The sequence below is a fragment of the Microtus oregoni genome, unplaced genomic scaffold (assembly GCF_018167655.1).
Source record: "Microtus oregoni isolate MIOR12 unplaced genomic scaffold, Mior012 000012F_ref0000307, whole genome shotgun sequence".
NCBI classification, from domain to species: Eukaryota; Metazoa; Chordata; class Mammalia; order Rodentia; family Cricetidae; genus Microtus; species Microtus oregoni.
The window spans coordinates 15,169,763-15,193,344 of record NW_024543071.1 but is presented as its reverse complement, the minus strand read 5'-3'; the positions used below and the strand labels follow the sequence as shown (position 1 = coordinate 15,193,344).

Below are 23,582 nucleotides of genomic sequence, written 5' to 3'. Positions count from 1 at the left end.
CTAGGCTGAACAAGGTATCTCTACATAGAGAATGGGTTCTACAAAGTCAGTTACCATCTGGACTTAAAGAAAACGGAAGCAGCACTCTGGAGAGTCGCCCCTGCACTTCGCCTGGGCAACACACTAGCCCTGGCCCTACTGGTGTAGGTGTGGGTGAAAGTAGAAAACTGGCCCCGCCCCTTGCTCATCCCTGCAAGGGTAGAAGTAGCCAGGACAATGCAGAACTCACCCTCCAGCCTATGCAGGTAGATGCAGGAGCACCTACAACCTACACACACATACAAACAGGCACACACACCATAGGAAATGTATGCACACACACACACACTTTAAACTTTTACAGAGTGGAGTGACAGTAGCTTCAGGAGCCTGACGTTTGGATCTAAGAAAACTGTGCATCTATCCAGTTGTTAGTAGTTGCAAAAGCAACATTGGCCTATGCTGTAAGTCAGTGAGTTTCTGTAGTTCTTAATCATTATGGACAGAAAGCAACAAAAGAGAATCACTCCTTGTTCCCTGAGCTTATGGGGGAAATGAAGTTGGGAAGAACTAATGAACTGGAAATATCCACAAAACAACCCCCTTTCTGAAACAGCCAACATATCCACCATCAGAACTCGGCTAAGAAACAAAGACCACACAAGAATCCACCCCAGTCCCAGAGCCTACTTAGAATTAAAAATCTTAGGCTGGAAAGGTTACTCAACAGCTAAAAGCACTAGCTGTTCTTCCAGAGGACCAGGGTTTGATTTCCAGGAAAAATTTCTCAAAAGAAGAGAGAGAAACAAGAACAAAGGTTCAAACATCAATGAGGCTAAAGTCTGAAAATATGTAGATGTATATATGCATTATACATATATATTTATGTATAAATATGTAATGCATATATATTTATATGTATGTATTTGCTTCTATTTTCCAAAACTCACAGTCATGTTGGATTAGAATAATAAATGGAAGGATTCTCTCTCTTTCTATTTTCTAGAACTGGAATAAAATACATTTTATGGCAAAAGAAAATAAAAAACCAAATTCCTTGGCACACAGTATCTTCAGACAGTATCCATCTTTCTCAGGTCAGGAGGAGATTCATGCAGCGGCTAAGTTCAGATGGATTTCTCGAGTCTTGGGTATGTGCCAAGGGATGGCCATACTTGAAAAGATAAGCACTTTTTTGGGTTTTGAAGGGCTGTAGGCCTGTCATCTGGATTGCACGGCATTTGTGGGGTGGGAGGGACAAAGAAGCAGAGACAGCAGGCTGTGCATAGCCGTTGTTTTATTGGATCTGGTGTCTTATTTTACAAAATATGTAGAAGAGCCCAAAATGCAAAGCAGTCAACAATGTCTGACAGGAGGGGGCTCTGTGCGGCCCCTCCCCTCAGACCCTAGCCGACTGGGAGGGTGAGGAATGAGACAAGCCAGTATATTAAGAGAGGCAGCCGCATGGCAGGGTGCTGACAATAAGGTCCGACCTGGATCCTAGGGTCCCTGCCCTCTAGGTGAGCTCAGGGGCATCTCTGGGTAGACTAAAGAGGGGGAGAGGGACCCTAGGGCATTCTAGGGCATTGTAGAGGGTTGGGCAACCATTCCAATGAGTGCCCCCATACTGGGTTCAGATGTGCCTGCCTTTGTCCTCCCGTTCCCCTAAGGCAGCCACTGGGAGGAGTGGTTAAGACTCAAATTCAGGAGAATCCCTGATTCCACGCCTCTAAATGTAGAGGCCATGGAAAATTGAAACTGAAGCCATCAAAACAGGTGACAGGCAGGAGGGCAGGATGGGACTTTGAAGGCATCGTCTGGGACACCTTCCATTCATCTTCCCCTGGCCACCACTCTCATCATACAAGCAAGAAGGATAGAGAGGATTCCGGGAGGAACCAGATATCTGGATCCCAGGCTCTCCTAAGACACTGGAAGTTATGGTAAATTTCTGGGACATTGCTAAGGACATAAGGCCTTCTGGGAAGTCAGGGAACTTATATTCTGCTATTCGGGGCCATTAGACCCTAGAACCTGGCAGTGGCAGCCCCACTTGGGCTCTCATAACCTGCCCAGGCTTTCTGTTTTCCACTCCAACCAATTCCTAGGACCCAATCACTGGCTCTACTTTCTTGTCCCCCCTCTTACAGGACCCTCAAAGGCTAGGCTGCAAAGCCAGCCAGGGACATGGGCAGAGCATGTTCTCTGAGAAAGGAATCTTAGAGGGGCGTCTATGAGATCAGGGATGGGGAAAGCACCATAGCAGGAGACATTCAGTCTAATGTGGTTTCTAGAGTGGGGGTGGGAGATGAGGAACCACTCAGTCCCTACACCGGGATGGCCTCAGCGTACTTAGCACTGGGTGTCCGGCGAGAAGGGGATGAGAGCCGTCTGGAGTGGGGAGTGCCCCCTCCCAGATGGACTTTGCCCACGACTGCCACTTAGCTCCGGGGGATCTGGACTACAGAAGCCCCAGGACCTCGAATCCTTACAGCCCCCAGGGTACAGGTAGAATGAGGAGAGACCTGGGAGAGAAGGGTTAGGTTCACCTGAACTAGGACTAGAGCATGGTCACCCCCAGGATGCACTAACCCCTGTCCCCGGGGGCTAGATGACATTGTCAAAGAGCTGCATGGACTTCATGATGTTCTCGTCCTACGGTCATGGTGCACGGTGTGAGGGAGGCGAAGTAAAGAGAGAGAGAAAAAAGAGCTCATCAGAGACAGAGAAAGACATGGAACCAGAGATGGGGACAGTCGGCAGTAGAGAGGAAGGATATGCAGGGGCATCTCAGGTGGGGAAGGGGTAAGTTCCCTTTGGTCACGGAAGAACAGCACTGGGGTGGGGGGCGAGATAAAGTCAAGAGGGGCCTTTTCTGGTTCCATTAATTTAGGCCTAGAGCTGAGACCAGGGAAATGGGGGCCGTACCTTTTGACAAGACTCAAGGAACTCCTCGATGGTCACCACACCGTCCTTGTTTCTGTCCATCTTCTGCAAGGTGGTCAAGCAGGGAGAACAAGGGAACAAGGGGATGATGAGAGAGTCTTAGAGAAGAGGCTGATTGGGCCCTGGTCCTTCCCGCCACTCCAGGGCCCCTTCCCACCACTCCAGGACCCCCAGGCCACCCAGACCCAGGTACCTGGAAGAAGCTCTCCACGTGCTCTCTTGGGGCCTCCTCCCGGAGGGCAGGGTATGTGTACTTGCCCATCATGTCATAGATAGACTTCATGATGTCAAGCATTTCCTGTTGAGCCAAATGAGATTACTTCCCCTAAGAGCCTCCAGCCTCCAAATTTAGGGGCCTAGGGCCAAGTACGGACCTCCCCCCTTACTGCTGACACAGCTGTACATTGTTCTTTATGAGACCCCTTTGCGCCATCACCGCCCAGCACCCCACACACGGCCCCTCCTGCCCTCCAGCGGCCCTGCACCTCCTTGGTGATACAGCCATCCTTGTTGAGGTCATATAAGTTGAAGGCCCAGTTCAGTCTATCGTCTATGGTTCCCCGAAGGATCACCGACAAACCAGCCACAAAGTCCTGGAAAGGAGGTGGGAGCGGACTTTGCCAAGCCATTCTTCGGGTTTGGTATGGAAACCTTGGTCCCCTGAAGCCCAAGGAAACAGGCTTGTTTGACTCATCTCTCCTAGCTCACCTCAAAACTGACAGAGCCATCATGGTTGGTGTCAAAGGCATTGAAGAGGAAAGTAGCATAGGTGCTGGAGTCTGTGGATGAGCAGTGGAATGTGAACTTGGCCTCCAGGCAGGATTTGCTGCTTTTCTGCAGTTTGCCCAGCTCCCGTTATCTCAGCATCCCCAGCCCTCCAGAACCCTCCTCCCCTCTCAGCCTAGGGATGGACAACCGTTACCCCCTGGGTGTCTACCATCTCCTTACCTCCTTGGGGAAAGAACTGAGAGTATATCTGCTTGAAGTTCTCCTCATTGACGATGCCGCTGGGGCATTCCTGCACAGGGACAACAGACTCAGCAGAGACACACACCGCCACCCTTAGGCCAGAGACTTCCAGGAGGAGGACAAATCATCCTGCCTCTGTGGAACTTACCAGAGTTCTGGTACTGACTGGCAAGAAGATTTCTTCCCCAGTGTACAAATAAACACACAAGCCTGCCACCCCAAGGGCCCTGAAAGTTGGCCTCTGGGCCCCATCTCCCTCTTCAAAGTACCCAGGCTGTACTTTCCAGGTAATTGCAAGCACCAGGCCTCTCCGGTTCAGCCCTTGCCCAGTTGGCTATGCCCTCCACTCACGTTTTTGAAGCCTCGGTACAGGACCTGCAACTCTTTGCGAGTGAACTTGGTTTGTTCCTGCAGCTGCTCCAGCCCCTCAGGCCGGTGACACACGGTAGAGAGTTCAAACTCATCCTCCACGCTGTCTGCGGGGAGTGGTAGGGGATAGCTCTGCCTCAGGCCAGGCCCCTGAGATGGCTTGGGTAATCTTCAGTTATTAACCCTCCCCGCTCCTTCCTAGCCTGTCTTCTACACCCGAGCCCAGCCTGTCAGACTCAGAGCTGAGAAGTCAAAGCAGAAAAGACACTGGTCAGCTTCGGGGTCTGTTGGGGCTAAGGCCACGTCTGGCTCCAGAGCCAGAGGTACGGATTTAGCACTGGCCCCTGGGCATGGGTTGGGGACAGTCCTTTGCCGCCGCAACTTCTTAGAAAGGGGATATAATGGGGCCCAGGAGCTTCTGAGGGACCACGAAGGGCTCTTTCTTGACCAACTCTTATTAGCCCAGCCCCAGCCTGGGAGAGCCCACATCCAACCCAATCTCAATCAAGCCCCGCCCATCCCAGCCATGCCCGAGCCATGCCCCACCCAGCTCCAGCCAATCTTTGTTCAGACCCCAATCTTGACTCCACCCCCAATCCCACCCCAGCTCCCACCGTCCAGCCCCCAGGCAAGTACCCCCATCCCGCCCCAACCAGGAGAGTAAGTCACCTGGGTCCAGCGGGCGGGGTCTGTGGGGGCGGAGGGAGGCTGGGGCAGCTAATGCTGAAGGGAGGGAATTGTCACCGAGAAGACCAAGCCCTGCAGACACTCCCCTGGCCCCAAGCTCACAGAAAATCTCACAGACATGAGTGTTTCAACACACGAACCCCAGACCCATAACACAGACACATACACAGTGAGCACAGACATCCATGACAACATGGACCCCTCATGAACAGCCCCCTTCTAGGGTCAGCTCTCAGGGTGGCCCCATCGGAGTGAAGAAGCAACGTTAGGTGCTCAAATAGTTTCAGACAGGGCCTTTATAGCTTGCAAATTTCAGTGTGGTTTTACAAGGTGGGCAAGGCTCCGCTGAAGAAATGGAACCGACAGACCAAAGGAGACCACTCAACTGGTAGCCACTTAGTTGACCAGGCTGGGACAGAAAAACCTCAGCATCCTGACATCTGGGAAGGTGGACTCCACCCTCTATACCTCGCACCCTGTTAGGGCGCAGCTGACATACATTCCAAGGTCTAAAACAGTAGGGAAGCCACAAAGGCGCAGAGTAACCTGGTTAGCTAGGACACCCTGCCATGGTCACACTGGAAATGCTTACACTGGCTCAGGCTTTAGTCTAACACACAACAAACCCTGGTCCTCCATTTTGCAAACCAGGGATGCCCACAGGCACTCATGATCCGACATACATTCCAGTTTGTAGCCACAGGTCTCATATTCAGACCCAGTTCCTACCCCACCTCCCATCACCTCTCTCTCTCTCTCTCTCTCTCTCTCTCACACACACACACACACACACACACACACACACACACACCCCGCCCCCAGAAGCATAGGAGAGGCACTTGCTTTCACTGACTGAGGGCAGGGCTTGGGGCCCGCAGCACGGCAGCAGCTTGAGGAAACGCTGCTTCAGGGCTTTTTTAGTGGGCCCTGGAGGGTGGCCTGGGGAGAGAGAAGACCCCAGGTAGGCACATCATTAACTCCCACTTCCCCTGTGTTCCAGGTTCCTGTCTTATTCCCCACCAACCACCAATAAACACTGGGGTGGGGATAGGAAATGAATGGGGCCACGTAGATGGGCAGGACAGCTGGGGCCAGGTCGCCTATTGGGTCTCACAGGCATGGAACGTCAACTGGGGCCAGGCGTGGTCCCTTTGTATAATGAGAAACGGCTGGCAAGAATGAGGCGGCCTCAGTGTCTGCTAACTCCTAACCCAGCTCCTCAGGGTAATGCCTAGTCTAAGGGATTGTCTGAATAGGACTCAATCTCTCTTCTCTCTCTCTCTCTCTCTCTCTCTCTCTCTCTCTCTCTCTCACACACACACACACACACACACACAGGCATGTTGTATCACATTTAGAATGACAGTGACATAGATAACAGTAACATTTAATGGCACAGGCCTGTTCCGACCACATACACAAACATATGCTTTTACCTAATACTCTATTATCCACAAATACGATCAAAGTAAAACATGATTGCACAGATGGAGACCCAGATAGACCATCTCATGCATAGCATGACCAAACCACATAAAATACCCAAGGCCCCTCAGACATCATAACACTATGCATTAAGATCCTTAATATACCAGCCGGGCAGTGGTGGTGAATGCCTTTAATCTCAGTACTCGGGAGGCAGAGGCAGGCGGATCTCTGTGAGTTTGAGGCCAGCCTGGTCTACAAGAGCTAGTTCCAGGACAGGCCCTGAAACTATAGCGAAACCCTGTCTCAAAAAGGCATAACCATGACATTGTGACCTAAATCCTTTTTTTTAAAAAATATTTATTTATTTATTTATTGTGTATACAATATTCTGTCTGTGTGTATGCCTGCCGGCCAGAAGAGGGCACCAGACCCCATACAGATGGTTGTGAGCCACCATGTGGTTGCTGGGAATTGAACTCAGGACCTTTGGAAGAGCAGGCAGTGCTCTTAACCTCTGAGCCATCTCTCCAGTCCCCGTGACCTAAATCTTAATATCCATTGCTAACTTCACCTAGGAAGCCAGGCAGTGGTGGTACACGCCTTTAATCCCAGCACTCAGAGGGAGAGGTGGGCGGATTTCTAAATTCAAGACCAGCCTGGCCTATAGAGCAAGTGCCAGGACAAGCAGGGCTACACAGAGAAACCCTGTGTGTGTGTGTGGGGGGGACTCACCTGGGAGACACACCTCTAGATATTTAACTGAAAAAGGAAGACCCCCCTGAATGTGGGTGGCACCATCCCATAGGCTGGGGTTCTAGATTGAAGAAGGGGGGGAGGTCTGAATGCCAGTAAAACTTTCTCTATGCTTCTTGACAATGAGGCGTACTATAACTATTACTACTGTATCTTTCTGACATGATGGACAGTCGTTACAAACTGTCTGCCAAAACAAAGCCCTAGGTTGTTTTCCCCAGTATTTTCATTACAGCGAGAAGTAACTAACATAGACAGTTGGTACTAGGGGTTGTTGCTGTCATAAATCCAAGTAAGTAGTTTGTAGGCCCTTAGAACTGCTTTATGAGAGGAATAAAAAGTTAGAAGCCATGGGATAGAGAAGGCCTAAGACACTAAAAGCAGAGCTCTATGGGCCATTTTGGTGAGCTTGGAGAAGGCATGAATGTCAACAGGAATGCCGACAGTGGGACTCAAGATACAGTTTGGTACAAGAGCATTTGCCCTGGAGAGGACATTACACAAACCTGTGAAGGTCAAGCCTAAGCTGATTCAGAACAGGGTGTTGCAGATGCCAGGGCTATGGGGAAGCCATGGAGGGAAGCTGCAGGCACTAAGAAGAGCAGACTCATGAAAGACGCTATGTGTGCTACAAATAACAATGATACGAGACCACAGAAGACGTACTGGTGCCCGGATGATGCACCGAGACCACCAACACCGAGCGTGGCGCTACAGGGCTTAGTGTTGGTCTTGCTGGCTTTGAGTCTTGCTTTGGTCCAAGCCTTGCTTGCCCTGCCCTTATTCCTCTTTTAAAAGGAGAATAATTGCCCTGTGACATTGTGTGTGTTTTTTTTTTTTTTTTTTTTTTAAATATTTATTTATTTATTATGTATACAACATTCTGTCTGTGTGTATGCCTGCAGTCCAGAAGAGGGCACCAGACCCCGTTACAGATGGTTGTGAGCCACCATGTGGTTGCTGGGAATTGAACTCAGGACCTTTGGAAGAGCAGGCAATGCTCTTAACCTCTGAGCCATCTCTCCAGCCCCCGACATTGTGTGTTGGAATCATGTAAGTTCTTGCTACTTTACTAGGGCTTACAGTTGAGAGTAACCCTGAGTCTCAGACTTTGGGATTTCGAACAGTTTTAGAACTATCAGTAGTCTGGGAAATCATGGGCCAAGGAAAAGGTTCACGGGTAAAAGCGTTAGCCATGCGGGCCTGATGTCCTGAGTTCAATACTCAGAACCCAGGGGAAAAATGGAACGTGGGGGCACACATTTGGAATCCCAGTGCTCCTATGGTGAGACGGGAGGCAGAGATAGGGTAACTACCTAGAATCTCACAGGCCTGATAACCTGGAACACAGCACAGCAGCAGAGAAACCAGAGGAGCCCTCACTCCATGGAGAGTGAGCAGAGACTCCTGAAGGATGACCTCTGAACTCCACATCACAGCGTGTACACACACACACACACACACACACACACACACACACACATTGGGGGAACTCATACAGATAAACTAAACACATTTTGCCATATGAACTAACCACAAGCCTTTGATGACCAGGGATGGGACGTCACGGTTCAATGTGATGTATCTGTGTGTTGAGTCAACAAAGGGTAGATTTGCCATGGCTGGGCTTAGAATCACCTAGGAGACACACCTCTGCGTCTCTCTGATGGTTTGAATGAGGATGGCCTCCAGAGGCTCCTATGCTTGCATACTTGGCCCCTAGTTAGTGGAACTGTTTAGGAAGGATGAAGGGGTGTGGCCTTGTTGAAGATGTGTCACTGGGTGTGGGCTTGGAGGTTTAAAAAGCCCACGCTAGGTCTAGTTGCTCTCTTTCTCTCCCCCTGCCCCTGCCTGCTGCCTGTGGGAAGGATATAGAGCTCTCAGCTACTGCTCCCTGGCCATGCTGTCTGCTGCTCACCATGATGGTTATGGACTGACCCTCTAAAACTGAAAGTAAGCCACCACTGAAATGCTTTCTTGCCTTGCATGGTGTCTCTTCACAGTTAACTATCTCTGAGGATATTTCTAGATTGGCTTAGCTAAGGAGGGAATTCCCACTATGAATGTGGGCAGTAACATCACATGGTTTAGGAGCACAGACTGAATAAAAAGGAAAAGAGGAGAATTGAGCTGAGGATCAGCATTTATGTCTCTGTTCTCTCTCCTTCATTTCCTCCTTCCTTCCTTCCTTCCTTTCTGGTTTTTTTTTTTTTTTGAGACAGGGTTTCTCTGTGTAATCTTCTAGGCTGTCTTGGAACTTGCTCTGTAGATGAGACTGGCCTTGAACTCACAGAGATCCTCCTGCCTCTGCTTCTTGAGTGCTGGGATTAAAGGATGCGCAGCCACCACCTGGCTTATTTCTCTGTTTTCTGAGTGTGGTGGACACAATGTGACCAGCTGCCTCAAGTTCCTGCTGCCAGCCAAGAACAGAAAGCTGGCTTTCCCTTCCCACTACAGCAGACTACACATTCAACCATGCTTTCCCCACTGGGGTGAACTGTACGTTCAAACCGTGAGCCAAAGCCACCCCTTTTCGCTGGAGTTTCTTTTTTTCCCCCCTTTTTTCATGACAGGGTTTCTCTGTAGCTTTGGAGCCTGTCCTGGAACCAGCTCTTGTAGACCAGGCTGGCTTCAAACTCACGGAGATTCACCTGCCTCTGCCTCCTGAGTGCTGGGATTAAAGGTGTGCACCACTACTGCCCGGCCTGCTGGAGTTGCTTTTATGAGGTATTTTGCTACAATGAGAAAAGTAGCTAATACAGTCCCCATGGCACCCACATACCTATGGTCCTGGGCACACCCACTTTTCTTTCTTGAAATCCCTCACTCCATAGCTCCCCCACTCTTCCTTCTGAGGACCGCAGTTCCCTGTTCCCGGCTAGCTCATCCATGTTAAAAGCTGGTACGTCTCGAGTCCTCCTCTGTATGACCAGCTCTTTGAAGGTGAAACACTTGAGCAGACTCTGACGCAGTACCAGATCATAGGAGCTGGGTATGATTATTCATGCCTATAGATCTAGCACTTGGGAAGTGGAGGCAGGAGAATCGGGGCTCAAGGCTAGCCCATTCATTGTGCCCTCCTCATTTCTACACGTCCTTCTCTGCCACTGAACCCCAGGGGACCCTAACACTATTACCCGCGTCTCTCAGCTGCACTCGCCTACAGACAATGGGGCTAGACCCGCTGGCTCTGGTACACTGACCAGGGATGACTTCATTCCTCTTAGGGCCCGACTTCCTTCAGTTATGCTACTCTGTCTTAGCCCTCCACGCTACACGGTCCTCCCAATCAGGCTCCATCTGCCCCCAAGGGGGTGACTGTCTAAGGTTACACCCTTCTCTCCTCCAACCTATCCCATCTAACTCCCAGAGCCACTGAAAGGTGGGAGAGGCAATGGGCCAGTTAGGGATCGATGGTGGCCTGGCCCCTGTCCCAGGCCTCCATTAGCCTGGACTCTGGTTTCCCAAAGCCGGATTATACCCAGGGTCTGATGGTATTGTCAGTCACCAGGCAGTGGGGAGCTTTCCTGCTCCTCCCACCTTCTCTGTTCCCCCATGTCCCCTGCTTGCAGGGAATAAGGTGGAAGAGAGAGGCTGCGGCTGTCTCCTGTGAGGCTGGGTTTTTCCACATGGTCCCCTGCTCACCACCTTAGTCTAAAGGGGATGGCGAATGAGAGGCAGATGACCTCACCTGTGATGAGCAGCTTGGCCCAGCCTCTCAGGAAGTCTGGCTAACTCCTTGTTCCTGCCTCAGTAACTGCAGCCAGAGGGTAGAGGATGCTCTTACAGAACCCCACAACAGGCAACTCCGAGACCGTCCTCTTGTCCCCGGCTTCCTTAACATCTTTCCAGTTCTCTCAGGAGTCTAGCCTACAGCCCCCCCTTTCCCTGCCTGTCATGGTTCCTGCCTGTCTCTAATAGTGGGTGACGGTGAGCCACAGAGTGACAAGGTTCTTGCTGGGGGGAGGGGAGGCCAAAACTCTGGGTGGGTGGGGCACGCGTGCTTCCCTGTGCCTCACCAATGCATCGCATCCCCCGATACGGAGTTGAGGAGGTGAAGGGCTTGAGACGTCCAGGCCATGGTCTGATCCGCTCTTGATCCCCAGGCTGGACAGTCACAGTTGTCTCTGTCACAATGTTCCCACTCCTGTGCCCCTGAGTCCGCTCCCATCTTAAGCCTCAGTCTGGGGCTATATGTCCTCAGGGAACACTGGGAACAGTTAAACACTCAACCTACTACTTGAAGAGGCTTGGCCATATGTCCTCCAGCAGTCTGGTCTGGGAACAGTCACGTCCACTATCTCCCAGAGCCACAAGTCTTGTCACTCTGGTAACCACATCTCTCACATATGCACGCTTACTCGTCGTCTTCCTTTCCACATGAACACAGGGTGACACCCATGTCTCACGCTGCATTCACACGCACCACAGAAAAACTCCTACCTGTGAGCACCCTGGCCTGAAGTCACCGTGCGACTCTGGCTCCAAAGGGGACTTATCCTGGTGTTACCCAGGCTTCCTTCTTTACTCTAGACACTGCCCATCTCCAGGCTGCTCGAGGCACGCCCCAGCTTCTTCTCAAGGTCTCCCCATGCCCCTCCCCCATACAGTCACACTGCGTGCGCTCAGCTCAGCACCCATCTCCAGACACCAGCTCCTCCCTCAGATCAGCTCCTGGGAGACACCCTTGGCATCTCCCATAAATCCTTTTCCCAGGATACACTTGTCACTTCTCCTAGATGTCCCTCACTCACCTGCTCCCCCGTGTCCCCAGGCATCAAGTAGCACAACCCGGTCCCCAAATAGCAGCTCAGACGTGCCCAGCTACTTGGGTTACCTTCCAAGGAGACAGGCTCAAAGAGGCCAAACTGCTCCAGGACCTTGACAAAAAGAACCAGGACCACGAGCACAGCCACCACCTCCAGCCCTTCCAGGGTCATGACCCCCACCTGCTGATGCTCAGACACAAGGCTGCCCCACACCACTTCCCCCTCGGACTCCCCTGCCTGAGTAAGAGAAAGACAGCCCTGCAGTCTCCTGCCCTGTCTCCCGCCCTGGGTCTCCTCCCTTCCCCTCTCTCCCCGCCTCTGCCCCCCACACCTCCCAGCCACAGCCTGCCTCCGCCTTCTCCTTTTCTGGCCTCCTCAGTCTTTGGACCAGCCTCAGGATCTTTCGAGGGAGATGGGCTTAGAGGAGGGAGGCTGTGATCTATCTGCCCCAGTTCTTGAGGAGAGCGTCCCCCAGACATTCCGCGGTCACTCTGTGACACACACAGAGGCAGCAGTGAGAGGAGTTGTCCCTAGAAGGCAGGTAGCAAGGGAGGACGTGTGGAAAGTATGACCTGCACCTGCGTGAGTACCTGACGGGTAAGAGTGCCTACTGAGTTTTGTTGGCTTTACTGCGTGTGTAATCCTGGGCTTGTCGGTACAGGGACACGTATGCCCCTTTTTCATGTGTGTCTGCGTTTATGTGGGATTGTGCACCTATCACAAAGGGTGTCTGGGAGTACGACGGGCTTGGGTGTCTATGGAATGAGTATGTGCCAAATGTGTGGGGATTCCTGAGTGTGGGGGGCAAGGGTTGTTTTAGGAGTCTTCTGAGTCATGGGTCCGAAGGTGGGTCTCCATGGATGCGCTGTGTAATTGGGGAGAGGGTCTCTGGCTCTGTTAATATATTGATAGAGGATTGTGTGAGAACACAAGGGAGACAAATGACCTCTCCTGTCAGAAGGACACTATCAGCATCGATCGCGGTTGTCATGGAGACCATGAGGCAGGAAGCACTCTCTTCCCACAGGCCACAGGCAGTGAAACTGAGGCCCAAGGGAGGGAGGATTAGACAGGAAAAAGGCCACTGGCCCCTTCATGACCCCACAGGAAGGGAACTTACCGAGGCTAAGCTCCTAAGGGAAGGTGGGGAGGGCTGTGCTTTCTCCCTTCAGGCTAAAGCCTCATCCTGAATACACCAAAGTCTGATCCCTCCTTGGGGAGAAGCCCAGGATAGGAGGCAAATGTGAACTCCCAAGGTGCCCTGCGCCCCCAAGCACTTCTGGAGTCTTTCCCCTTCCTGTATGGGGCAGTGAGTGGGGGTGGGGAGGCCTTCAGAGTCTGTAAACCATAACACAGGCCCTCTGAGTTAACACTATCACCCTGGCACAGCAAGGGAGCACTCAGGGTTTAGTAGACGATGCTATCAAATCGATCTTTCTCCTTAAATCTAGGAAGACAGGTGGAGAAGCCAGAGCCAGACAAAGCACACCTCCAACATCAGAGCCTCGGTTCCAACCCAGTCTGACTCCAGGCCTATCCGGAGTGGCTCGGTTCTCGGAAAGCTCCCGCTTTTGTCAGGATGGTCCACTCTGCAGTTCCTGGATGAGTCTCAATTAGGCGGGAACCAATCCCTTTGCTCTAGGAGAGGAATCAACTGCAGTTCTACATAGCTACCACTGGGGGTCACTGTCTATCTCCTGCCCTGTTTTACCCCTAGGTGTCTACGGACTTTCCGGCTGCTCTGGAAGGTTAGAAAGAGAGACAGGGTTCCTGGTCTCAGTCCTCTGTTGCCCACCTCCCCTGTGTCGGTGGCCAGAAGGGCGTCGATTCACAAGCTGGCTGCAGTTTCTCATACCTTAGAAGTTATTGCTTTACGGATGAAAACAGTAAATATTCCAGGACTACAACCCACTCCTGGCATTTAAGGCCCTTTTGCCATCTCAAGAGAGCCCTTTCTTTCAGCCAGTTTGGCCGCTTTACCGTCCCACAAGCAGGGCTACCTGTATGACCCTCGAAGCCCAGGAAGCTTTCCTTCCCACTATCAGAGAGGTCTCACCACCCTTTCCAGACAGCTTCCGTCTCTTAATTCTCTTCTGTCGGAGCTTCAGTCCTGTACCCAGTTCCTTGAGCTGGGCTGCACAGCACAAACCTGTGATTCCAGCATTTGGGAAGTGGATGCATGAGGATTAGGTATTCAAGGCTAGCCTTGGCTACACAGGGTGTTTGAGGCCAGCCTTGGCTACATGAAACCCTGTTTAAAAACAAAACACAAAATACACATTGGGCAGTGGTGGTACATGCCTTTAACCCCAGCACTCAGAAGGCAGAGGCAGCGGATCTCTGTGAGTTCGAGGCCAAACTGGCTTACAAGAGCTAGTTAGGCCGGGCCGTGGTGGTGCACACCTTTAATCCCAGCACTCGGGAGGCAGAGGCAGGCGGATCTCTGTGAGTTTGAGACCAGCCTGGTCTACAGAGCTAGTTCCAGGGTAGGCTCCAAAGCCACAGAGAAACCCTGTCTCGAAAAAGCAAAAAAAAAAAAAAAAAAAAAAAGAGCTAGTTAGTTTCAGAGCTACAGAGAAACCTGTCTTGAAAAACCAAAACAGACAACTAAAAAACACAAATAACAACAACAACAACAAAAAACCCAAAATAAAAAGCAATACCCTGTTGAATCTACAAGACACAGTACCTAACTCCATCTTGTTAGTAACAGAAACAGGAGAGGTGGTATCACGGTCAAGGCTCCAGACTCCCCTGGTTCAAATCAGTTTATAACTTGCACTTAACTGGATGAGTGTGCCCCCCCTTACATTAAGAAAGCATTATTTGCAGGGAAGAGATCAGGCAAGTGTCATGGCATATGGAGAGGTCAGAAGACAATTTGCAGGAGTTGGTTCTCTCCTGTCAGGTGTCCAAGGGACAGAATGTCGGTCACGAGGCTTGGTGGCAAATGCCTTACTGGCTGAGCCATTTCACCAACTCCTTGATGAGTTCTTGGTTTTTGTTTGTTTGTTTGTTTTTTCAATCGAGGTAAGGTTTCGATCGAGACATCTCTGGATGTTCTAAAACTCAATCTTTAGACCAGGCTGGCTTTGAACTCACAGAGATCCGCTGCCTCTGCCTCCCGAGTGCTGGGATTAAAGGTGTGTGCCACCACTGCCCATCTTGATGAGTTCTTAATGTGTGTGTTTCAGGTTTTCACCTCACAAACTTTTTGGTGGAAATGAAAGAACTAAAACATAAAATGTTATTGGGCAGTTTAATCACTGCTAAATAAGCATCCCCGCCGCTAGTCACAATATTCCTCCACAGTCCCGTGGCACTCCGCAGTTCACAAAGTGTTCTCATATTTGTTACTGTAATTAATTTTTATTGTTTTTTTTAGATAGGGTCTAGCCCTCTTTTAGATTTATTTTCTGTGTATAAGTGTTTGCTTGCATGTGTATATGTGCACCACATACATGCTTGATGCCTGTGGAGGTCTACAGGAGGGGTCAGATCCCCTGGAACTGGAGTTACAGGCGGTTGTGTGGCACCATGGTACTGGGAACTAAATCCGGGTCCTCTGTGAGAATAACAACCGTACTCAACTGCTGAGTCATTTCTCCAGCCCCTAGACAGGGTCCTAATGTAGCCTAGGCTGGCCCCAAACTCGAGTAGCTGAGAATGAATGGCCTTGAATTCCCAATCTTCCTACTGCCCTCTCTCACAGGTTGGGATTACAGCTGTGTGCCATCAAACTGTTCCTCGTGGCAACCCCATGAGGTCTGCAGCAAGCAGCACCGCGTACCTTTCACGGAGGAGGGACAGAAAGTCAGAGAGATAAGGAGGCCTGCTCAAGGCACCCAGCTAAGAAGAGATCATTCAGAGATTGAACCAGATCTCTCTCCATGTCCTCAACTAGATTCCGAGTGCCTGGATGGTCAAGATGTTGAAAAAACAGTGAACAGCAGCAGCAAACACTGGACTAAACAGGCGCAGGAGCACACACCTGTGATCTCAGCAGTGGAGAAAGTCAGGCAGGAGGCCCTCTTGAGCTCCAGACCAGCTGGGCCATAGAAGGAAACCCACTCAAAATAAGAACTTAAGACAGAGTGAGCACAAGGTTGTCTCCTGTGAACAAGGCGAAGGAGACTCAGACCCCAGCCTAACTTTCATTGGGTAGGGAGACAGCCCCCATGCAGAAAAGCCCATTTACAATTGTCCTGTCATACAAGCAGAATGCGACAAGCCTGTTCTAGCAGGCCATTTCAATGAGCTAGGCAGAAAAAGCTTTCTAATCGGGAGGTCAGGGGAAATCTAACCTAAGCTGGTTTTATGGTATTGAGAATCAAACCCAGGGCCTTGCACATGCTAGATAATAGTTGTGCCGCCAAGGGGCTGGAGAGAAGACTCAGCAGTTCAGAGCCCTTCCAGAGGACCTGGGATCAGTTCCTACAGCGAACCGCTCACCGACTCCTGTGACTCAAGTTCAGGAAACTTGGCGCCCTCTTCTGGCCTCTGAGGACACCTGCACAAACACTACAAAAAGACTAAAAAAAAAAAATAGTTCTACCTTTGAGTTAGATCCCTAACCTCTGGGGTGTTTGTTTTGTTTTAGCTATATCCTGAGTCTGAGTTGCTACGTAACTCAGGCTAACCCAGGTTCTCCTGGGTTCTCCTCTTACATGCTTTGAATTACATGTTCCAATGTGCCCAATTTTAAGCTAAGCACACATGCCTGTAATACCAGCACTCAGGAGGCAGAGGCGGGCAGATCTTGGCGTTTGAGGCCAGCCTGTACTACATAGCCAGTACCAGGCCAGCCATGGCTACATAGTAAGGACCCACCTCAAAAAAATCTGGCTCAAACATCATCAGTTTACCTTATGGAAGGCTCTGCATCCTGTGAGCCCGCTAGTTATGAATATGTATTACTTCATGCCACCTCCATATGAACCTGAGGGAACCCGAGGTTCACCAAGAGATTTTTCCTAAGTAAGGAGTAATTAATATTCTGGTAAAGAATGACTTCGTGGCAACTCTCTCAATCATCTCGCCAATGGGCTTGAGAGTGTTAAGAAGACAGTTTATCCTGGGGGAGCTAAGGGTGATAAAATTTAAAAGGGCCTGGGTTCTATGGATGCTACCAGACTATCGGGACTGAAAGAGGAGCCATCTTCAGTTAAAAGGGAAAAGGGGATCATAGCAGCGTGCCCTGCTCTCTGCTCCCGGAGAGATGGACAAACTGACAACCTTGCACCCAACTGTCCTGTCCACATGTCTTCCTTTTTCCTTCCAGCTTTCAGAGACTTTCTCCCAGCCTCATAGTGACTCCAGGTTCTAAATGGTCCCGGTTTCTGGCAGAAGGGTCTGTATGAAGGGAGGACCTGCTCTTCCCTAGGGTCTCCCATCCCCCTACGAAGACTTCTCAAGTCTTAGAGCCTAGTGAGACTGAGCTAGACCTGACTTCGCTATTCCACTGCCTTTAGCTCATCATCCACTTTTGGGGTGCTAGGGATCAAAGTCTGGGTCTACCACCTGTGAGGTGAGCACAGGACCTGTTGGCCACATTCTCGTTCCCACAATGAGAGCTTTTTCTTTGTCTTTTTTCCTGCTTTTGTTTGTTTTTGAGACAAAGTCTTATTATACAGCTTTGGCTATCCTGGAACTCTCTCTGTAGACCAGGCTGGCCTTGAACTCACAGAGATCCACCTGCCTCTGTCTCCCGAGTGCTGGAACTAAAGGCACACATCAGCCCCCCTCTGCCAGAGTGAAATCTTAATGGAACCACTTTAGGCAAAGTGAGAACTCAAGACTAAAGCGTTAGGGCACTGGGCTGGTCCTTCCCAGACATCTCAAGTCTCACCACAGAGACACTGCTATCATTCAGTCATTTATTTTCCATGGTTCAAGTCTGGAAAAATACTGCCTTGTGGAGGAACCCACACCCCTGCCACCTGCTCTTCACTGCCATTCTGTTAACGAAGACCCCTAAAGCCCTCTCTCAGTCCCCCAGCTCATTCCATCCCCAGCTGATCAAAAAATCCTGCAGCCCCCACTGCATCAGGTGATTAATGACTTCCCTAGGCCGTGGGGCTATTTTGGGTCCTGGAAGTCATGCCTGCAGTGATTGAGAGCTGGCCCCGCCTGTCTCCAGCCATCTGTCACTGGAGACTAGCCCAAGCAGGGGGCTTGAGGGGATACATGCTCCCCAAGAGATTTGCAAGCATGACTCTCACTGGGCCTCAATTCTCCGCCTCCTGAAGATACATGACAAAAAATGGCCCCAGGCCCTGACTATACTCCAGGGGCTCAAGTGGAACCCGTGTAAGGAGGCGGGGAACTACAGATCCCGGAATGCCGTGGGGCCAGGTTGTGAGGGAATTCCAGGCTCTGTGGGCCCAGGCAGCCCTAAGGAACCCTAAGTGGAAGCGTGCACAAATATCAACAGTACCACACGAAACCCACAATTCACACAAACCCCACAAACTTCGTGCCACGGTACAACTTCATGAGAGCCCTTATCAGTTTACTGACTCGGGGTTCTCAAACCAAACTCCAAAGCATATAACCCTGGCAATGCCAGGATACACAGCCTTGGAGACACACAGTTTAGTAAGGAAGGCACAATCCCATCAACACAGACTCCCAGCGACAAAGCAGTGACAATCTGTGCCACACGGTTCATCCGTCTGGTCAGGCATGAACTCGCTAGTGAGCTTAGCTTGTTCTAGCTTCATTTTTTCCCTTTGTTATTTCTGACACTGATAGGGTATTTTGTAAGACACCCACAAAACCTAAGTAATGCAATACAGGGCTGTCCCTTTCCCAACTCAGCAACGGCAAGCTCAAGCTTCCTCCCAATCCCTGCACCCTGCCCGAGTCTCTTCACCCTTCAGTGAGCAGCCTGTCCTCTCCAGTGTTGTGACCATGATGCCACTTCCTTTTATCTTATCCTGCTGCTTCGTGAGTGATCCTTACCCCCAGCTCTATTCTGTCAGGAGATCTTGCCCTTACCCCAATCATGTGCGAGCCCCTGTTCCTTCGGATTCCCGTGAGAAGCCCTTCTCTCCACCTCTGTAAGGCTCCAATACCAAGCCACTCATTTTTAGAGGGGTCCTGCCCCTCCCTTCCCTTCCTCATACCTGGCGACAGCGACCCAGTCACCAGCTGGTAGAGGGATCGGGCTGCCTGCCCCAACGGGCTCCGGCACCTGCGGGGGCAGCGGTTCATGGCTCAGCTCAGGAGCGCTTTGTCCAAGCTCCGCCTCCAAGGTCCCTGATTGAGGGGCGGTGCCGCCCCCATTGGAGTGGGCGGTGCAAGAGGGCAAGACTGGCAGATGGGAGTCTCAGACCCTGAGCCTCTCTCTCACGTGCAGGTTGCTGGCTTCACAAGAGCACCTTGGCCAGGTCATCAAAAGCACTCTGTACCCCACCCCCAAGATCTTAAGATGGGGGTGTGGCAGTGAGACAGGGCGTTCTCTGCTCACAGCTTTCTCTCCAAACGTCTTCCGGATTCTGGTAAGGAAAACAGACACACACGGATTTTGAAAGAAAAGCTGGATGGCTGAAGTACGAGGGTTTTTTTTGTTTTTGTTTTTGTTTTTTTTTTTTTGCTTTTATTTTAGATCGGGTCTTGTCTGGCACTTGCTACATGGTTCAGACTGACCTCGAACTCATGGCAATCCTTGTGTCTTCCCAAACGCTGGGATTACAGACGCGGAGCAGGCAGATTTTACCTTTTATTGCTCCATTTCAACCCCTCTTGCTGTTTTTCCCACCCCCACCTCCCATATTAGCACAGGGACGCTACAGGGGTGAGAGGACATAGTTGTCATGGCAACTCTCCACACTTCCTGGGCCGATGGGAGAGAGCAGGAGGGAAGAGAAAGAGGACAGTGCATTGGTGTGCTGAGGAGGCGGCAGGGCTGCGTGCCTAGTGCTGCCTCCTGGCTGAACAGCCCTTTCAGAGCTATGTCTGGTGCTGTCTTCTAAAAAGCCGACCATCATATGCTGGCTTCCAGACAAATGCAACAAGTAGAAGTCCCCTCATCCATAGATCTCTGTCCAAACCCCTTTCTAGACTTACTGCTGTTGTTAAAACACCATGTAAAGCCGGGCAGTGGTGGCACACGCCTTTAATCCTGGCACTCAGGAGGCAGTGGAAGGCGAATCTCTGTGAGTTCAAGGCCAGCCTGGTCTACAGAGTTAGTTCCAGAACAGCTAGGGTTGTTACACAGAAAAACCACGTCTCAAAACAAATAAACAAAAAAAACCAAAACATGTAAATCCTTCCGGCACTAACACTTCAAACTCCCGAGAAGGCCATAGAAGAGGTATGATCCAATTTTGTTCACTGTGTGGGGGAGGGATAGGAGAGTGAATCTACATTTAAGCGGAGACACTTATTCCCAACCCCCCACACTTTGTCAACTTGATCCCCGTTAGCAACAGTGCTCCTGAGGAATTAGCTTCGTATGGAGGGCTCTTTAGCCACAAGGGGGTGCTCTACACCCAGGAACGAAAGTGCCAAAGGAACAAGACTCAGGTGATCCTGGACCTAGGCTCCCGTCAGGACCCAACTCTCCGCTCAGTTTGTACTGCCCTTTCTCTGCCTCTTTCCAGATGGGGTCACTGCTGAGCACTGATGGCAGCCTTTCCCTACTCTGCTGCCCCACTAAGCAAGTAAGATACAAAGAAAGGGGAAAGGGATCCCAATCTACCCGATCCGGACTAAGAAACTGTTTTTCCCAACTGTTTTCAGCTGGGGGAAATTGGGACAGTCGGGGTGTATCTAAGATGCTCTGAGGCATAACTTTAAGGCCACTGCGCTGCCAAGCTAATGGACCAAGACATGATGAACACAGAGATGCAGCTTCTTCCTCCACCCCAAATGCAATTGAGGAATCCTGCCTGCATAGGGAAGGGGAAGGCTGGAGAGCGCTTCAGCACCGTGGACAACGACTCCCCCTGGGGATCCAATCAGCCCGTTCTAGTCGCAAGCCCCTCTTTACAAATGGGAGGTCCTGGCAGTCTTTTTTCCACTTCTAGAGTCACGAGCAGAGCAATGTACTGCGAGGATGCCGATGGCCATTATAGGTGCTGGACCTCCTTATATCCTTTGGGAGGCTGTCAGCAGCCAGGCAGGAGGATGCAGACATAGAATTCCCTATTTTACAGGTAAGGGACACGAGGCCAAGTCTGTAAGAGTCACATAATTGGCGAGTTTTCGCGCCCAGCTGTGATGGAGCAGGACACTTTCAGACAGAGTGCCTCTCCACCTCGCCAAGTCCTGCCACACTGATCGGATAGTACAGCAGGAAGGCAGGAAAGCAGGGCATGCCGGTACACATTGGGATTCCAGCACATTGGGAGGCTGAGGCAGGAGAGCTGAAGTTTGGGTCCAGCTTGAGTTCAAGCTATTGTGAGTTCAAAGGCCAGGACTACATAGCAAAAGACCATCTCACAATAAATTAATTAAAAATAAACCAATAAAGAAGCCCAGCAAGGAGGAGATCATGTCGCTAAGGGGAGGATCAGGGCAGGAAGCAAACTGATGCGCAATCTGGGAATCAGGGCTCATGGACCCTTACTACTTTTAAGGGTATCCATCTAAGCTGCCGGTGGATACACAGCACTGGATAGCAGGGCCCCTCAATTCCACATGGTGAACGTTCTTCCTTCTGGGGGGCTTGACAGTGCGACCAGGGTCCTGCTAAAGTCAGCAGCAGAGACTCTCAAAGCTGACATCCTGGTCCCCGATTCCACTTAAGGAAGGGCAAGGATCATGGTCTTGCCCACTTGCCTGGCTTTGTTTCAGTCTGGAGAGACAGCCTCCCTCCTTCTCTTGGTTATAGTTCTTAGGGCGCCTGCACAATGAGACGCACAAAGCACTTATATGGAAATATACCAAGGTTCCAAAGTCATTGGCATAAACACAATCTACTTACCAAGCTCAGGACTCTACAAGTACATAGATGTAATGTGCCCGGTCTCACAGACCCTCCCAAAGTGAGCAGCAAAGTGATTTGGGGTGGGGGCATGAGGGCAGTCTTACTGCCCATGACTTCTAACCCTGGCTCTGAAGGAGAGCGAGGAAGTGAGGCTTGGGTGAAGTTCTAACGGGGTGTCTGAGTAATCCTGTTGGGTAGGAACTGACCCAGCACTAACCAAGGGCTCTCTACAGGGGCCACGTGCTGGAACCATAGGGTGCTTCTGCAAGCCAGGTTGTTTGGGTAGTGGGTCCCTAGGGTCCCTTATGTCCTTGAACTATTTGCAGAAAAATGGAGGGAACTAGTGTGGGACACTAAAGACCCTTACAACAGCAGAAAGACAGAGGCAACGAGGACAGAGATGCCATTAACACTCTCAGAGCCCCCACTGCAGGCATCACGCACGGGAGCAGACAGTACCAAATGCTAAAACAACCCATGGCCCCACAACCACAAACATACTTGTAATGACTGCTCATCCCAGAAGCCTTAGAAAGCTTATAAAGAGACACAGCAACAGAAAGAGACACCTCGATGTACTCTGGTAGTTACATGCCACTTCATACAGAATCATTCAGAGCACACAGTTGCACATGCAACAAGCACACAATCAAAACAACTTCACGAGTGCAGCAGGGTCCTCGGCAACCACGCTGAAACATCTGGCCAGGCCATGAAAACGCGCTGCCTCATGCAGTCTCACTCACCCTAGCTGTCACCAAAGCTCAGGGCACATGGCAACTAGCTGTGGGAGGCGCACATATACATACACAGACACACAGAATGACAGGTGCTCACTCACGCACGTAACACCTCCCACTCCAGACACACTCTTAGCCCAGTGTCACACACGCCTACACCTGCTGCCTCTCCACACCTGCCTCACCTGCTCTTCCTCACCCCCTAGGAAACCTAAGCTTTGGGTCCCTGTGTCTTGCCGCCCAGACCAGCCTGGAAGGTACATACATGTGAGTGGGGCAGAGTGTGGGTAGGGGCCAAGCTAGGGTCAGACAACAGAAGGGTCTAGGGGGATGGAGTCTGCCCACCCGCCCGGGACCCCTGAGCCACTGACTCACCCGTAAGCTGGTCGTAGGAGCCGTCCAGATCTCGGGATTCGGACAAACTCTCCTTTCGGCCTTGGCCCCGCATGGCCCCCGGCGCCCCGCTCCCGCCTGGGCCGTGGGAGGGGGCGCCGGGTGGCCGGGATAGGGCGCTCACACGGCGCCCCCTGGCGGCGCAGCGACCTGCTGGGGCTGGGGGCCGGGAGTAGGGGTTGACAGGGCTTTTGTCTGGGAACTCGCTGGGTTTTAGGGCCCACCACGGGGTCCTGGGGCAGGAGAGAGAGTCTTGGGCAGCTATGTAGCGTGGAGCGGGAGGCAGAGTGGAGCAGAAAGCCGAGCCGGAGCCCAGCCGCCTCTCCTCCGCCCCCTCCCCGCGGCTGTCACCGCCGCCTCCCCCCTTAGGAGCTGCCGGGATTGGCTCCCCCTACCCCCGCCCCCCACCCTCTGCAACTCGGAGGAGGTACCCGGTGAAAGGGTGAACTGGAAAGTGCCAGGAGGGAGACTAGCTTTCCAGCTACACCACCCACTAAACTGCGGGGCTTGGGGGAAGAGGGGGCCAGAAAGGCCCCACTGTAAGGAATCCCCGCCCCCAATTCTCAGGCACCCCTTCCCCCACAGTCAGTCAGTCCCGCCCAGTAGGGCCAGAGC

The 23,582-nt window shown here is 51.5% G+C and overlaps 1 protein-coding gene across 4 annotated transcripts; it reads right to left on the bottom strand.

The window, feature by feature from the left end:
* Positions 1-1,262: 1,262 nt before the first annotated feature.
* Kcnip2 (potassium voltage-gated channel interacting protein 2) lies at positions 1,263-23,327 on the bottom strand. Of its 4 annotated transcripts, XM_041661545.1 has the most exons (10): positions 22,950-23,327; positions 5,794-5,889; positions 4,933-4,986; positions 4,246-4,370; positions 3,874-3,943; positions 3,634-3,704; positions 3,411-3,518; positions 3,119-3,223; positions 2,908-2,970; positions 1,263-2,634 (listed from the first exon to the last, which is right to left on the bottom strand). In XM_041661545.1, exons 1-10 carry the CDS (start codon positions 23,020-23,022, stop codon positions 2,587-2,589), a joined length of 813 nt encoding a protein of 270 aa, XP_041517479.1. In that variant the 5' UTR covers positions 23,023-23,327; the 3' UTR covers positions 1,263-2,586. The 4 variants fall into 4 exon arrangements, with proteins under 4 accessions (XP_041517479.1, XP_041517480.1, XP_041517482.1 ...); XM_041661546.1 differs by lacking the exon at positions 4,933-4,986; XM_041661548.1 differs by lacking the exons at positions 4,933-4,986; positions 5,794-5,889 and having other exon boundaries at positions 22,950-23,325.
* Between the last annotated feature and the right edge of the window lie 255 nt (positions 23,328-23,582).